The sequence below is a fragment of the Chinchilla lanigera genome, unplaced genomic scaffold (genome assembly GCF_000276665.1).
Source record: "Chinchilla lanigera isolate Chin_1 unplaced genomic scaffold, ChiLan1.0 scaffold00096, whole genome shotgun sequence".
NCBI lineage: Eukaryota > Metazoa > Chordata > Mammalia > Rodentia > Chinchillidae > Chinchilla > Chinchilla lanigera.
In genome coordinates, this window is record NW_004955497.1 from 1,338,903 (window position 1) to 1,357,131 (window position 18,229).

The 18,229-nt window shown below is 38.9% G+C and overlaps 1 protein-coding gene across 8 annotated transcripts in view; it reads left to right on the forward strand.

The window, feature by feature from the left end:
* The first annotated feature begins 56 nt into the window (after positions 1 to 56).
* Ift88 (intraflagellar transport 88) overlaps positions 57 to 18,229 on the forward strand; it is a 115,830-nt gene continuing 97,657 nt past the window's right edge. For 4 of the 8 annotated variants that reach the window (XR_264192.2, XM_005406309.2, XM_013505486.1 and 1 more), the window contains exons 1-3: positions 117 to 177; positions 6,704 to 6,799; positions 12,533 to 12,595. Coding sequence is in view for 7 of the 8 variants with exons in the window: in XM_005406309.2 (XP_005406366.1) it covers positions 6,710 to 6,799; positions 12,533 to 12,595 (153 nt within the window). In the remaining variant the exon portion in view is untranslated. Of the gene's footprint in view, positions 178 to 6,703; positions 6,800 to 12,532; positions 12,596 to 18,229 lie in introns of all 8 variants that reach the window. The other 4 variants (XM_013505482.1, XM_013505483.1, XM_005406308.2 and 1 more) reach the window with 3 other exon arrangements.

An 18,229-nucleotide genomic window follows, 5' to 3' on the forward strand; every position in this document is an offset into this window, starting at 1 on the left:
CCCGGGCCGGGAGGAGCCGCGCGTGTGTGCCCGAGGGGCGCCGGCCGGCCCGCGCGTCCCAGTTCCCCCGGGCTGGTGGGTGTTCCGCCCGGAGGGGCTGTCCCAGGTCGTGGTCCCGCGGAACCGAGGCGCTGCCGGTCCCCCGAGACCGTGCACCAGCTGCGAGTTTCTCAGCGGGTAAAACGACCGCCCTTCTCTAGTTCGTGCGTGAGGGCGAGCATTTGAAATTGCCTCATAAATGGTAAAAGTACACAAAAGAATGCGTAGAGAACACTTCTAGTCCTACAAAGATCAAAAAATTCCGAAGACACGGAGTAGTCGTTCTTCCCCTGAGAGGTGGAGTCCGAGACTCACACAGCTCCGCCTCACGGTACCGTGCAGTCACTATAAAGTGATACAGGATTTGCATATGACCTATGCAGGCCTCCCAGATACGTTAAATCACCTCCAGGTTACTTGTAGTAATCAGTACAATGTAAATGCTTACCAAACAGTCGTGACACGGGATAGTCTAGGGACGGATGCAAGAGATAGTCTGTATGTTCAGTATGATGTAACTTTTTCTCCCAAGGATTTTCAGTTTGCAGTTAGTTGAGTCTGAGGAAAGGGAGGGCCAACTGTACTAGTTTCCCAAGATTCTAAGCCTCAAATTTCACTTTTTCTTTTACCAGGCTGAGTCTCTGGTTGTGAGCTTTCGGGTAAATACATTAGGCATGTTGGAAGTAGGTTCTCCATCACAAAATCATACTAAAGGAATGATTTTCACACTTAAAAATTTTGCCAATACGTGTTTAATTTACATTGATGTGGCATTATCTCGAAATTATTTCAGTGTTAGGAGCTTGTTACATATATAAGCTGATTTTGAAATTGCTTGGAGAATCTAGAAATTATGAGTTTATAGTATTTGCTCTACCACTCATAATTGTTAGCCATGGGTAATTCCTTTCACCTTTTCTGCGCTTACTTTTTCTCATCTTTAATATTAGTATATTCTATTAAATATCTGTTCAGTTAAGTCTCTTCCAGGTATATATATATTTTTTTTCAGTCTAGTTACAACCTAGCAGAAATGACCTCGTTTTAAAAGTTGTTTGTTTTTGTAACTTACCTGTAAGCTACACTGACTTAAATAAGGCTTATAATCAAGAAGTTCTTGTTTAACATAGAGATTCTCATGGTATGGTTCGGAGACCAGCATCATTATCATCACTGTGGAACTTGTTAGACACTACTATTTTAAAGGAGAAATAGGGTGATGATCTCACTCAAGACTTAGAGAATCACTAACGCTGGTGGCTAGGAGCAGCAGTCTGAATTTAACAAGCCCTTAGATGTCTGATACATGTGAGAGTTTGAAAAACACTGGTTTAAATCAGTGGTCTCTTATTTTCAGTGTTCATATCTGTAGATCTCCCAGTACATGCCTGAAACTTCAGGTAGCACTGAACCCTGTATATGCTTTTGTCCCCCATATGTACCCATCTATGATAAAACTTGTCGAGTCCTGTGCAGCTCTTGAAGCTTCAGAGAGAGGATAGGGGTGAGGTGGGGTGCGGAGGTGAAGAAAGACGGGAATCAGTATACAAAGGCTGAGGTCAAGTGGAGCCCCTTCTCCTGATGGGAGAAAGCAGACTGCCCAGCACATACAGTGCATTTATTTATACATCAGCATAACAAAAACTTACATCAGCACTGATTAAATAATAAAGTAGAACAGTTATAACAATATACTGTAATAAAACTTATGTGAATATGTCTATCTTAAAATACTTTATTGTAAAAAAAAATTATTGTACTGTAACTCACCCTTCTTTAATGATGACTTAATACTTAAAGGGAACATTTATGTCTTCTCATTGGCCTGTCTGAATTTGCAGCATTACTGTTCTTGCCCTTTGTCTTAGTTACTTTTCTCTGACTGCTGAGACAAAATACCTGACACTCAAAGTTAGAGGAGGAAAAGTTTATTTAGCTCACAGTTTGTAGAGGTTTCAGTCCATAATCAGCTGGCTCCAAGGCAGAGTGGCATGGCAGAGAACAGTTATGGCAGGCAGAAAGTAGCAAAGCCACAAGCAGGGAAATAAGCCTCTTTCTGCCCCTTTTATTTTATGCAAGTGGCTGGAATTAGGATGGTGCCAATCCAGTCAGTGGAGTGATCCAGCAACCACCCACGCTTAATCCTAGCACCCTTAATACCAGCGTTGCACTCTAGATTCAGCCACCTCTGAAAAAAACACTGGGACCACGTGAGGCTTTGCGGGACATCTAGACACAAACCTAACACACTTTGAGGCCGTTAATTAGTAAAATAAAGGTTACTTGAACAGAAGCGCTGTGATACTGCAACAGTTGACCTGATAAGCCAGATGGCTACTCATGGGGTGTAGACATACTGAACAGAGAGACAGTTCATATCCTATGTGGAATACAACAGAACTGTGTTGTATTTTATGAAGTTATTCAGAATGGATGTAATTTAAAACTTCTGAATTGTTTATTTATGGAATTTTCCATGTATTATTTTGGGCTATAGTTGACCACAAGTAACTGAAACCACAGAGTGTGAAATGATGCATAAGGGGAGTCTCTTGTATTATTTGAGTTAAAACTTTTAAGTTAAAATGCTTAACATCTCCTACTTAAAATACATATTTAAAATACATCTTCTGTCAATGACTGAATACATTTTGGAGGTATTTCTGACTGACATTTCTGATTAACTTTTGTCCTCATTTATAGTAAATTTTCATTTTTGAAGAGTAATGGAAATTAATTTAGAATGGACCAAATTGCCCAATTGTAAGAGCTAAAATCATAATCTTAGAGGAAAACATAGGTGTAAATTTTCTTAACCTTGGTATAGATATTTTTTTCTTAGATGTAAAACCATGAGTATCAGCGTCAAAGAAAAAATAGATAAATTTTACATCATCAAACTTAAAAACTTTAAACTGGGCATGATGGCACATGCCTGTAGTCCCAGCATTTCAGAGGCTGAGGCAGGAGGAGTGCCATGATTCATGTTGAGGCTAGCCTGGACTACATAGTGAGGTCAAGACCAGCCTGAACTACAAAGCAAGACCCCATCTCAGAAAAAAAAAATTAGAAACTTTAGTCTTCGACAGAATACTGTTAAGATGAAAAAACTTCACAGAATGGGAGAAAATGAATAAATAAATAAATAAATATATATATAAATATATGATAAATTCTAATATCCAGGACAATAAGGATTGTTATAACCCATATAAGACAACCCAGGTTTTAAAAATGGGTAGAGAAGCTGAGTGTGGTGGAACATGCCTGTAAGCATACTGGGAAGCAGAGGTAGGAGGATTGCAAGATTTGAGCCCAGGCTGGCTGGGAAACTTAATGACTTAGCGAGACCTTGTCTCAAAAAAGGGGATGGAGCAGGGATATAGCTCAGTGCTAAGGCCGTGTATTCAATCTCCAGTACCACAAAAAACAAAAACAAAAAGCTGGGGCAAAGAAAATGAACAGCTGTTTTTCCAAAGCGATATACAAATGGCAAATAAACACATGAAAAGATGCTCGACATCACTGGTTATCAGAAAAATGAAAATCAGTGTCACACTAAGATAATCCACACCCATTAGAGTAACTCTACTCAAAAAGAGGGACAATGGCAAGTGTTGACTGGGACATGGAGAAATTGGCAACTTTATACATTGCTGATGGTATGTGAAATATTGCAGCCACTTGGAAAAACAATTTGGCAGCTGGCCCAAAAATTACAGTTACCATATGAGCCAGCAATTCCATTTCTAGGTATATATCCGAAGAGTTGAAAATATATTCATGCAAAAACTTGCACACATATGTTTATAGATGTGTTACTCATAAAACCCAAAAAAGGGGAGCCAGCCCAAATGTCCATTAACTAATAAACAGATAAAGCAAAATGTCATGTTAATACTCAGCCATAAAAATGAATGCGGTCCTAAAGAAAAAAAAAAAAAAAAAGTGAATACAGTCCTGATACATATGCCATTATGGAAGACCTTTGGAAATATGCTACATGAAAGAGGCCAGACACAAAAGGGTACCTACTATATGATTTCATGTATGCGAAATGTGCAGATCTGGCAGATCATAGAGGCAGAAGTTAGATTAGTGGGTGGCAGGGACTAAGAGAAATGGAGAGTGACTGCTGAGGACCTCAAGTTTATTTATGGGATGAAGAAAATGTTCTGGAGTTAGATGGTGATAGTTGCACACCATGTAAATACGCTAACCAGGAGAATTTGATAGTATGTAAATAATGTCTCAAAAAAGTAATAACGTTATTAGTTCACATGTATACATACTTTTTAAAGGTTCTGAGAAGCCACATATATTTGGTATTATGCTTACTGGTATAATGAGATTAAACAAAATTTTCTCAATTTACTGGTACACCTAAAATGGTATTGGCTTTAAAGAACAAAGTATATCACTGAAAACTACTATTTTTTAGTTAACTAGCCTTCTCCCACTTCTCATCCCCCAAATTGCCTAAAATACTGACTGGATTTGAATGACATTCCTGGGACTCTTTCCCGAATTCCCAAGTAATGCATATTAAGTATAGTGCAATATTTGTTTACACTTTCTTTCGAAATAAAACTTACAAGGAAAAGCAGAAACCACAAGTATGTATTTGTTGAGTTTTCACACATGCATGTCTCTGTGACCCAAACTCTTGTCAAAATATAGAACATTTATCTTCACCCCAGAAAATTACCGTACCCTTTTTCATTTGACCTCTGCTATATTCAAGAAACAACCACTGTTCTGATTGCTTTCTATCATAGATTAATTTTGCATGTTCTAGAACTTCATAGAACTGAAATAACGGGTAATGTACTGTTTTATGTAAGGCTTCTGTCACTCGGCATAGTTGAGACCATTTGTATTGTTATATATGTCATCAGTGTATTCTTTTATTGTGGTTGGATAGTGTAAACAATACATTGTATAAATAACCAACATTCCACCGAGCATGGCACACACCTGTAATCCTAGTACTCCAGGCTGAGGCAGGAGGAGCACCTCAAGGTGGAGGCCGGCCTGGGCTACAAATGAGTTCAAGGCCAGCCTGCACTGCATAGTGAAATCCTGTCTCAAAAAGAAAAAAAACAAAGAAAGAACAAAATGACATTTTGCGTGTGTCTTTCAGTGATAGACACCTGGTCTGTTTCTAATTTTTTGCTATTCTGAATAAAACTGGTATAAACATTGTTACAGGAATCTTTCTGTAAATGTGCATTTTTATTTCTCTCAGATAGATACTGTAGAGTGGAACTGCTGTGTCATAAAAGGTTAATTTTATGAAACTACCAGATCTCTTTCCAAAATTGTGTCATTTTACACTCCTACCAGCACTGTATGAATATTCCAGTTGCCTTGCATCCTCACTGACATTATGTGTTGGTCTTTTTAATTTTAGTCATTATAATGAGGGTATACTGTTTTTGTCTTGAATTTTAATTGACTATTACATATGTTTCCTCTGCACTTGATACTAAGCTCCATGAAAATCAGGGTAACCAACTGTACCCCTCTTTCAGTGCATGTCAGCATTCTTTCAGTATAAAGTGTGGAGTGGCTGAGCTAGTGATGTTTGAAGTGCCTGAGGCCTGCCCTGAGGGCACAGAGCCCCCAGGCAAACAGGTGTTCCAGCTCCAAGAACAGGGGGTGTGAGAGGCAAGCTAATTCAGCAAATGGATGTCTATGGGATTAATAGTATCCCTTAGTCATTGCAGGCTGATCAGGTTCACAATCTCCTGAATGAGTGTACGTGAAGGCTAAATAAAAAGAGGCAAATGGAATGATTTCAGGGCTCCAGGAGGATCAAAGCTCTCTCACATAATTCAAGATTCTCTCAGGGCTAAGACTAAGACCTTCTCTGGGTCACCCGTATTTATTTGGTTATCAGAAGAAGGGAGGGGAGTACTCAAGAAGGGCAGAACCACTCAAGGACTTCTCTAAGTAAGGTATTAAGTTAATCTACTGAAGAATGAGATGCCTGAGGCTGTAGTCTTTATCTAATTGAGATCTGATCCAGATGTCCTTGGCTGTGATCTTATCTTATCCTTGAGGCTTTCTGGTTTTGTCTACCACTACAGGTTTTAGTAGGAATTAGTGACTCACAGAGAGGTTCACTTGCTACAAGTCACTATTTCCAGATAAGGAGCCTAGGCCTTGGACAGATTCACAAATGAACATGAAAAGCCAATTGATTAAGTCCTGCTCAGGTCTGCTTCATAGTCGTCTCCATCAGGTGTCCTATGACAAACGTATAAATAAACGCATTGTAGTGGTTGAGCAGTTCCTTTCCTCCCATTGGGAGAAAGGGCTCCACCTGACCTCAGCTTTCTGTCTCTTATCTTTATTTCTCCATCTTCTCACCCTACCCCCCAACTTCCAGAGCCACTTGGGCTATGGCAGAAAATGTGGAATGATGAAATAATTGTGCTAATTAATGTTTTAACATTTAATTTTGGGAATTTGAAAAAAAATAGAAGCCATAGAAACATGTTAAGTTTGACCAGAAAGATTGTTAGTTATACTTCACTGAATTAGGAATTATTTCTGGGAACTGTGCTTAGCATGCATAAGGTCTTTGGTTAAACCCCAACACTAAAGAAAAACAGAATTCTTCTACCAAGAACATATTCACACTGCTGATTTTTCACAGGTACAAATGATGCAAAATGTGCACCTGGCTCCAGAGACTGACGAAGATGACCTTTATTCTGGATATAATGACTACAACCCAACCTATGACACCGAGGTAAAAAAAAAGAAATCCAGTTGTTTTTTACATTGATTTTGTTTGTTAACCAGCTTAGCTGATTCATGAAGACTGGTGAGGTTCTCTGCTTTTTTATGCTTAAGATTAAATAGGCGGATTCAGAAACATAGAAAAGTGCTGTTACTGAAGACTCTAACTCATATCCACAGTAAAAGTGCAGCCGAATGAAAGATCATGAGAGAGGCTATGTTACTATATTAAGATAAATTATATACTTGAATTCTTTAGCATTAGCTATATGAATGTGTAAGGTAAAGACTTAAATCACCTGAGGATACCTAATTTGGGTTGCTAGTGCTCTTGAGTTTGAAATGCCATGTAGTTATTTTTCTTCTACTTATATTGTATAAGTATTTTAAAGAAAAACTTAGAGATATGAGTATAAAGAAAAATCAAAATCCCTGAAACCATCACTACTCAGAAGTAACCTTTAACTTGTTGCTTGTTATGGCTTGTGTCTAGATGTCCCCCATGGCCTCAGGCTGTCATAGGCGGGACTTTTTTGAGGTGGCTGGATGAAGAGTGTGTGATGCTGAGATTAAGGATGTGTAATTACTAAATTAGTCTACTGACTGATTTGGTACAGTTCTAGGTGTGGGTAATGGGAAGGCCTACCCAGTTTGAGTGCTACCTGCCCTAAGGGCAGGTAGCCTGGATAGACTATAAGGGAGGAAAAAGGGCTGCTGTCATCGTTGTCTGTTTTACTACTTTGTTGCTTACTGTCTTCCTGCCTTCTGCCTTCTGTGTACTGTTTCTTCTGTATGATGTTCCTATGCCAAGCCACCCTGTCTTGGAGCCAGCTGATTATGGACTGAAAGCCCACAAACTAAGCCAGAATAAACCTTTCCTCCTTTAACTTTGGATGTCAGGTATTTTGTCTTAGCAACAAGAAAAGTAACTAAGACAGAACTTGCACTGCCAAACATTTTTCCCTATGCAAATACATGGATATTTCTATGTTTTTTTGTAAAATGGGATCTGATTGTGTACTGTTATGTAATCGCTTTTGCTCTTCCATAAATGTTCCATTTATGTTAAGAAATCTCTATCTGCTTAATATTTAATGGTATAGTAATTTCAGAGATGATATTTTAGAGGAATATTTTAGATCTGTTTCCATCTCTTTTGAAAGCTTTAGTAAAAAACTAGTGTGAGAAAAAGTAAGGATGAAGGATGTGGTTGTTAACATATTTGTAAGTATATAAGAAACAAATACTAGCATTTATAGGACTTTAGGAAATCTGATTCTATTCTAGAGTTTTCATATGGCTTTTAGTAATTTTTAAAGTGTGATTTTCTTTGGAGTAAAGCCATGATCTGTGGATTTGAGACCTGTAAAGGAAACAACAGAGAAAGTAGAAACCATTCACTTATTCTATATGAAATAAAAATCTAAATAATACCAATTATTAGCAGAAAATTTGAAACATATAGAACATTAGAAGAAGATAGTAATGAAATAACATCCTGTCACCCAAAGATCACGTAAACTGGATGTATAATTTGATATTTTGCTGTATACTCTTGTCTTTTAATATACATAGGTTCTTCTTGTATACAAACACACAGTGTATGCAGATATGATTATGTAGTGTCTTTTCTAAAATTTGCATTATAACAAGTATTTTCTGGTTAGCATAAATTAATAAAACTATTAGTGATGGGTAAGCTTGATTGTGGCAACTTTATTGGCTTGGGAGCCACCCAGGGGATCAGTGGAGCACACTTCTGGGTGTGTTTGAGTGGGTCATGGAGGTGTGACCTTGGGTGCTATATCTGGTTTCTGGACCCTTTCTCTCAGGACACTGTTCCCCTGTTCTGCTTCCTGGCAACCGTGAACTAAGCAGCTGTGCTCCACTATACCCTTCCACCAGGATATTTCTGCCTTGGAGCCAGCTGACCATGGACTAAAACCTGTAAAACATGAGCCAGAATAAGCCTGTAGTCCTTTAAACTGTGGAAGTCAGGTACTTTGCCCCAGTAATGAGAAAGTGGCTGATATACCATTGAAACTTTCCTATTCTCCCTGTTATAAAAGTAATACATGCTTATTGTTGAAAACAAACTTGCCATCACTCAAGAATAACTCCAGTTAACATTTTGTTTTTCTTTTTTATATTTGGGATTGAACTAGCATTTACTTTTCTATGTGCTTTTTAACATTCAACTACATCATAAGCATTGTCTTATGATACTAAAATTTAAATATGATTTAATGACTGCATAATACTGAAAATACAGAGTCGATTAGAAGTATTTTCTCATAGGTTATTTTTTCATAGTTTTCTGCAATGTTAAATAACATTACAATAAACAATTTTTGCATGAATAATTTCTTTTTTTTGTTTTGTTTTTTTTCCTGTACTGGGAATTGAACTCACAACCTTGCACTTGCCAGGCAGGCACTGTGCCACTGAGCTAAATCCCCAGCCCCTAATAATTTCTATATTTTGATCAAACATTTTTAGGATAGAATCCCAGGGTGAAATTAATGGATTGTGAAGATGATCCTTTTTAAAGCACCAGAGAAACAACCTACCATCTCAGGTTGTCACAGTGTGACTTCATGATTTACTTTGAAGCAACACACAAGGTATCAGACCCAAAAATACAGTTTGTGGTTGATTTTCCTTGATTTTAATTAGCTATAACAATGTGTTACATGATCTAATTGCCTGAAACAATGGCTTCAGATGTTCATAGAATATGGAATTTGTTAGTCAAGGCATGAAGAAAAAGTTACAAAAAGTTATGTTTGGAGTTTGTAATTAGACAAATTTATAGATCATGCTTTTCAGTTTGTTATTTAGTTATCACTGATTGGCTGATTAATGAAATTTTGCTAACAGTTTAGGAATCTTAGCGGACAACCTTTTGCCAAAAGATTTGCCAAAGTAGAAGTACTGTATAATTAATTATCCTCAAGGATTTCTTTAGCTTTATACTTTAAATGAAACTTTCCCATCTTTATTGTTGAGAATTTTATACTTACTTAATTTTGTATAGTTGATATGAAATGTAAAGTAAAAGTTAAAGAAGAATGTTTGTATAGAATGGTCATATATGTGTAGTACACTGACTTAACATCCTAGTAATTTGAACATTTTATTTTCATTCTCCATAGACTTTACAAAGTTAATTGATAGTGAGTATTTTATATGTATTGTTTTATAATGCTTGGTAAGTATTTAGTCCATTTCCTATTGCTTTAACAACATGCCTGACGTATGTAATGCATAAAGAAAACACATTGATTACAGTCGCAGTTTGGAGGCTAACCGTCCAAAACCAGGTCACTCCATCTGTTCATCGTCCAGTGAGAACCCCTTGGCTGTGTCCACACATGGTAAATGACACCATGGTAGGGGTTCCTAGGAGAGGGACAAGTCACATGATGAGATTGGAAGCCAGAGTGCACAGTGGGGCCAGTTATGCTCTTTTTTAATAACCCATTCTCTCACCAACTAGCTCCACAACACCAGCAACAATTCCTTCAAAGAGAAGTGCCCCCGGTGACGTAATTACTTCCCGGTACCCCCAGTTCTTAAGTGTTGCCCACCCTTAACACTGAGGACCAACCCTCCAGTGTAAGAACCTTGGGTGAATTAGTATGGCTATGTCTGGGTGTTCCCTAGAAGCCTCCTGTGGTGAGGCTTTGCAGAGATGGCTGCGTGTAGTGTGTGGTGGTGGGATTAAGGTTGTGTGCTCCTGGGATCATGGATGTGACGCTGGGATTGATTCACAGTGTGATGCTAGGATTAAGGGCATGAGTGCTACCTGCCCTAAGACAGAAAGAGGGCTGCTGTTGGTGTTGCTTGGCCTTCCTTGTTGCTTTGATGCTTTTTCTGCCTTCATTCTGCCATGAACTCTTGCTCCTCTGCCATGTCCCTCTGCCATGCCGACCTGCCTTGTAGCCAGTCAGTTATGGACTGAAACCTTCACAAACTGAGCTAAATAAACCTTTCCTCCTTTAACTTTGGGTGTCGGTATTTTGTCTCAGCAACAAGAAAAAGTAACTAAGGTATCAAACCACATATCAGCATATCAAACCACAACACCCACACATCACAGGAAGCATACTTTGTGGGAAGTAGGTGGAATGAAGTGTGAGCGCTGCACTCGGTATGTGTCTGGAGAGTTAGAGCCAGAGAGTGTGTCCTAGAACTAGGAAGTGAAGGCTGGGTGGAAGAGTGACAGTTGGTAAGACTGGCTGCCTTTTAGAGAGCAACCTTTCATCCCAGAAACCCAGCAACATTTATTTCTCCGCCCTGATTAATGCTCCTTTAATTTCCTGAGGGGAAATACAATACTATATAGAACAAGAATTAGCAAAGCTAAATAACTTTCATTTCATTTGAGACTTTCATTCCAAATGACAGTGCAGGTTCGGATATAGGGGAAAATATAACTCCCAAACTGCTAGATGTCAGATATGAGGAGTTCGTGTCCCCTAAAACCTAATGAATGGGGGAGATTAAGAATAGGGAAGATTTATTGAGAGAGCGCTCCCGAGAGACAGGAGGGGACTCGAAAGTGGGTTACTGCCAAGGTCACTTCTCTAAGAACGTTTTATAAGAGCAAAATCATGAGGGGGGTTAAAAAAAAATCACAAGGCGAGTGTAACATGGATCAAACTATAATCAGCCAATAAGACTACAGGTGTAGCCACTTAGCTAATATTGGTCTAATAAACAGGCAGGTCATGGAACAAGAGTATATGGAAGAAACAAAGCCATTTTGGGGAAGGGATGAGTCCAGATGCTCTGGTCACCTACCTCATACCTATCTAGACTTTCCTGGACTGTGTGATACCAGTTATGGTGTAATCCCTTGGGGAGCAGGTAGGCCTGGTTGTTGCATCTTTATCTTGAGGCCTGGCCGCCTTCAGATGCACCTCCAGTGATAATTCTGCTGTCTTTATGTTTTCTGCTGACCTCCTTGAGAGCCCAGTTCTGCTGTGACTGTATATTAATTTCTTTCTAACTTAATTGTAGGGGCTGGGGATTTAGCTCAGCGGCAAAGCGCCTGCCTGGCAAGCGCAAGGTCATGAGTTCGGTTCCCAGTTCAGGAGAAAAACCAAAAAAAAAAAAAAAAAAAAACTAACTTAATTGTAATACTTAAGCCTATAATAGTTGGACTTGGTGGGCATTCTGTTTGCTTACATTAGTGCCAGTCTGTCTCAAACTCTACCTCTGCAGTGAGATGAAAAGGATTTTTTGCTTGAGAAGTAGAGATGGACAAAAGAGTTTCTTCCTTTCTTGTAGAGAATATGGCCTTTTCTGTCCTGCAGGTTTTTCAGGTAAACAGCACATGGGAAAAGAGAGGAGGGAAAGACTGTGGGTATGAGGAGAAAGAGGAGAAATATGAATCTGTTTTGTGCTCTGCCAGCTGCCGGGAAGAAAGAGAAGAAAGGCCATGTCCTTGTAAACTTGATCTTTTAATCATGTGTTACCACCCATTTGAACAGTAGTTAATAAAATTCCCTTACAATTGACCAACACAGTCAGTTCTCCTCTTCCTTGGGGAGAAAGGAGCCTTGATTTTGGGGGGGAAGCAAATCTGAGAACAAGAATACCTGAGTCCCAACTCTGAAATCAGCATTTGAGGTAAGATGAACTGTAGAGGATCTTAAATACCAAGCAGAAGTATTTGAACTTTTTCTTTTTTAATTTTCACTGGATTTTGAATGTAAAATTTGGCTTTTCATTGTAGGAATTGGAGAATGATACAGGTTTTCAGCAAGCAGTAAGAACTAGTCATGGCAGAAGACCTCCAGTAAGTGAAATTGGAAAAGTTATGGTAAAAATGATGTGTACAGTTTACCATTTTAACCATTTTTAAGTGTCAGTCCCTGTAAGTGTTAAGTACACTCACATTGTCGTGAAACAGATCTTCAGAACTCTTTTATCTTGTAAACCTGGAACTCCATAGCCATTAGGCAGTAGCTCATGGGCCCCACTTCCCTCGGTGCCCAGTAACCACTATTCTGCCATGTGTGTGTGTGTGTGTGTGTGTGTGTGTGAACTTGACACCGCCATTCATTTCATAAGTGTAATTGTGGAGTGTTCATCTTTCCGTGACTGACATGCTGCACTTAGTATAAAGTCTCCAAGTTTTATCGATGTTGTAGCATGCTACAGGATTTTCTCCTTTTTAAGGTTCGTGCTGTGTGTGTGTACACATATTGTCTGTCCATTCATTTATCACTGGACACCTGGCCCATTTTTATTGTTGAATTGTAGGAGTTCTTTATATATTTTAGATATCAGTGTCTTTACAGATATATGACTTGCAAATATTTTCTCCCATTCTGTAAGTTGCATTTTCACGTTGTTGATTGTATTCTGTGATGCATAACTGTTTTTTAGTTTTATATAGTTGTACTTGTCTTTTTTTTTTTTTTTTGCTTTTATTGCTATGCTTTTAGTCTTGTATCATAAATATCATTACCAAGATTAATGCCATGAAGGTTTCTCCCCTATATTTTCTTCTAGGAGTTTTCATAGTTTTAGGTCTGTATTCTGGGTTAATTTTTATGTATAGTATAAGATAAAGGGCCAGTTTCATTCTTTTCCACATGCATATCTGGTTTTCCCAATACCATTTGTTGAAAAAACTGTTCTTTCCTCCATTTAACTGTCTTGGCATCCTTGTTAAAGATTATTTTACTGTATCTTTATTTCTAGGTCTCTTTTGTTTCTTTAGTCTGTATGTCTGGCTTTATGCCAGTGCCACACTATTTTGATTACTGTAACTTTTTTTTTATACAAACCTTTCTTTTTAATGAACTAAGACAAACTAGTAGTGTAACTGTTCTGTACATCTTTCCTTTTCCCTTCCTTTCTTTTCCATTTCCCCTACCCTAGTTCCTCTTTCCTTTTGAATAATTTCTTCCCATTTCACAGTATCTGTTGTACATTTTGGACCTTATTTACTCTTTCAGTTTCTCATGCTAGGAAGATAATACGATGTTTACATATGTGAGTCTGATTCATTTCACTTATGAGAATGGTTTCAAGTTATATCCATTTACCTATAAATGTATTAAGTTTATCCTTCTTTATGGCTGAGTAGTACTCCATTGTATAAAAAACACATCTTTTTATCCATTCCTCAGTTGATGGGCATTTGGGTTGTTTGTTTTCAAGATTTAGCTATTACAAATTGTGCTGCTGTAAACATGGGTACATATTTATTGCTGTGGTACGAATTCTTCTGTATTTCTTTTGCTGTGGTATATGGTATCAGTTCTTCTGAGAAGATACTCGGAAAGGGAATAGCTGAGTCAAATGGGACCTGTAATCATAGTTTACTGAGGAATCTCCAGACTGATTTCCACAGTGACTGCACCAGTCTACACTCCCACCAACAGCAGAAAAGGGTTCCTTTTCCCCCACAACCCCTCAGCATTTGCTATTGGTGGATTTCTTGGTGACAGCCATTCTTTCTAGGGTGAGATGGAATCTCAGTGTTGTTTTAATTTGCATGTCTCAAATGACCAGTGATGTTGAACATTTTTTCATATATTTATTTATCATTTGTATTTCTTCATCTGGAAAGTGTGTATTTATCTCAGATGTCCATTTTTGGATTGAGTCTTTGAATTTGGGGCATCTGATTTTTTCCAGTTCTTTATACTTGGTATTAGTTCTTTGTGAGAGGGACAAGTAGCTAAAATTTTTTCCCACTCTGTGGGTTTCTTTTTGCTGTGTTGGTGATTTCTTTTGCTGTGCAAAATCTTTTTAATAAGATGGGATCCCATTTGTCAATTCTTTGTAGTATTTGCTGTGAGGTCTAGGTTTCCTAGTCTTAAAAAAATGAATTTGTTCCATGCAACAACATGGACAAATGTCAAAATAATTATACTGAATTAAAGAAGCTAAACCAAAAAATGTACTTTTGATTTCACTTGGATGCAACTGGCGCACTCAAACTAATTTATGACAAAAGCTGGTTAATGCTTCCCAGAGGATGGAGGGAACGGAGTAGGGAGGACAAGCAGGATGGGGGTTACCAAGTGGCGGGAGGAAATTCCTGGGAATGATGGTTACGTTCGCTATCTTAACTGTGGTGTTGGTTTCACAGACATATGCATATGTCAAAACTAAACAAACTGTGTAATTTATATTTTTGGAGAGAAGGTCTCACTGTGTACCCTCAGAGGGACCTCTAACTAGTGGTTCTCAGGCCTCGGCTTTCTTAGTGCTGGGATTACAGGCACTCAGCCTGCTAAACTGAATATTTTAAATGTATGTATTTTATTGTACGTTCAGTATAAGGCTGTTAATATAAAAAATTTTTTCCATTTCTAGAACTATGTGAAAGCCATAGACTTCTTCTGGTAGAAAAGAACCTAGAAAAGAAATAAAAGTCTTCACAGTTTATGAGGTTTTTTTCAAGTCCTTCCTGGAGCAGAGAATAGGAGAGCCGTGTTTTGTAGTTTTGCACATTCCTTTCCTCCACACTATTATAGATGATCTTGTGCTTCCTTTTTCATGCTGGAACTGTTAGACCATTTCCATTTCTTTCTGCTGTACCATCAGTAATCAGTTTGTGTTTGTCTTATTCTTTCTGCTCTTTTAAAAGGTCTCTCAAATTCTTCCCCCACCTTCTCTCTCTTTTTAAATATATTCCCCTGCTGTCTTTACAGAACTGGCCAACAGACTGTCTTTTTGGGATTAATATAATAATTTCATAACTGATTCCCTTCTTCTAGTCTAACCCATGTTACCTCAGTTCTTAGACTGATAGTTTAGTTAGCATTATTAAACATTTATGTATATCGAACTGAACTTTTCTATTTATACAAAAGGTGATATTAGGATTTTGGTAGATATTATATTGAATCTGTAGGTTTCTTGGGGGTAGTGTAAAATCTTAACAACAGTAAATCTACTTTATGAACCCAGGGAATCTTCATTTGTTTGTGTCATCTTTAATTTCCTTCAGCAATGGTTTATAGTTTTCAGTGTACCTAGTAAGTAAATTTTTAAAAATTTAATTGAGATGTTAGTTTTCCATTATCATAGTGAAATATGTGCAGCAGGCCAACTTTATAAAAAAAAAAAAAAGAGGCATATTTAGTTCATCATTTTGGAGATCAAAAGTCCATACAGCATAACACGTCTTTTGCCGTGTGCGGGAAGAAGTATCTCATCTTGAACAGGAAGCAGAGGAGGGCTTAGGGGCCAGTCTCAGGCTTTTGTAATCACTTGCTTTCATGAAACCAGCGTTCCCTTGTGAAGGTACTCCCAGTGACCCCTATGAGAATGACAGGTACCAGCCTAGTACCATCCAGTATTACCACCCTGGAGGCCAGGCCTGCATGCTCTGGAACAACCACAGCGCAGAGAATGATTGTACAGATTTACAGGTCATTTACAGTGAATTTTCAAGTATTTTAGATCAAAGTATTTCTTTAGGTTCTTGAAAATATAAATCTTGTTTATATAAAGCATTAGAATACTTTTTTTAACCAGGAACATTCATTATTTTAAAAATATTGCCTTTCTAATTTTTAAAGTAACATAAATACAGACCCTGAAGGACCAGAGTAAGGGCAGGGTACAGGTTCAAATCTGCCAAGGGAAGAGACATATGGTCAGAGTTTGGCAGTGGCCCATGTTTGTCTTCTCTGTGGAGACGGATGGGTGACAGGCATAGCGTGTGACAGCATTCAGAGTATCGTCAGCCAGGGAAAGCCACCGAGGACCTTGATATCCAGAGTTTTTACTGGGGTTCAATGCCCTTCAATCTTCAGCCCCTCAGAGGTTCAAGCTAGTGTTAGTGATCAAAGCCCCAGGCAAACAAAGATACTCCTATCAAGCAGGCCTTTCTAGGGCTCTAGAGGTCACCTCTTAGGAGCCAAGGGAAAAGAGAAGACCTCTTTGGGTAAAGCTAATTCACATCTCCCTCCCTCCTCTCCCCCTCCCCCTCCCTCTCATCCTCCTGAGCCAAGCCGTTCCTGCATCACTGCCTTCCACTTTCTCTGTCCAGTGTTTTTTCTTGGCTCTGCCAGTGAGGCAGAGTTTGCTCTGGACGCCTGCCCAGAGTTGAAGCAGTGCTGGAGCCCCTCCCCCTCCCCCTCCCCCTCCGCCTCCGCCTCTGCCTCTGGGGACTGAACCAAGGGCCTTTACACTGATATACATCCCCTATCCCCAACTGTTTTTTTCAAGACAGAGTCTCCTAAGTTGTCTAGGCTGGGCTTGAACTTGCATTCCTCCTGCTTCCGCCTCTTGAGTGTGCTACCACACCCAGCTTGGGCACCCATCACACAGCTTGTATTTTAGTTTTAAGGTCAACCTCATTATGGAAAGAAAAACTATAGGTAGTAGGTTTTTCCACTAGGCTAGTGGTGTGACTGAGAGCTTTTTGAAGATGCTGTGTCACCCAGTTCTCTCTTCCATGTTTACTCTGTGTGCTCCTTGAGCTTTCACTGAATGACTTAATGTATTAGTGAATTTTGTCTTCAGTTAATGATTTCAGGTGTCAGACAGCAGGTGCTGATTTTGCCTTGTTGGTCCTTCGAAGATCTTTAGAAGCAACTTCAGAGATCCTTTGTTTGATAGATGAAGCCGAAGCCTGGAGAAGCAATCTCATAGCTGTCTGTAACTGGGATACAGTGTAGGTCTTTTGATCCACTGTTGAATGGCATTTTCATCATCCCTTACATACTAGATTGGAAAAAGCTTCATAAGCTTAGATGAAAGATACGAGGCTCACTTGAGGTAAAATTCTAATTAGTTCGTAAGGGGTGTAAGAGCCTCCAATGGGAAATAAAATGGACCCAAACAGCTACTACAAGGCATAATGTGGCAAGTTGTAAAAAAAAGAGTGCACTGTGAATTGCTGTGGGATCACAAAGGGAAGTTACTTACCATGAGCTGGGCAATCATAAGCAGCTGTTTAGAAAGTAAACTGAGGGTTGAATATTAAAGCATCTTGAGACCTTGAGACACAGGAGGGAGGCACTGCAGCGAGGATGGAAGGACAAGGGAAAAGACAGCGAGGAGCCGCTCAGTGCTGCGCTGCCGTCAAAGAACAAAACCCCAGGTGGAGTCACCCGAGAGTAGATTGAAAACAGCCCTTTTCCTCAGTCTGTTCTCGTGGAAGAAGCTGCTGCGGCCCATCTCCTTCCTTCTAGCCCTTTCTGAGACTGGGAGCCTATCTCCTCAAACACGAGGTGTCAGCCTTGGAGTACAAGGCAAAGAAGCAGTGATAAGAGCTCACCAAGCAGCCTCATGTGTTCACGTCTGTAATTCAGAGACCTGCTTGCCTAGAAAAGCAGCAGATACGTATTTTTCCTTCAGATGATATTTTTTGTTGTTACTCTGTTCAAAATATTTGCTAATTTGCATTGTGATTCCTTCTTTGACCCATGTATTGTTTTTTTATGTTTTTGTTTTTTTT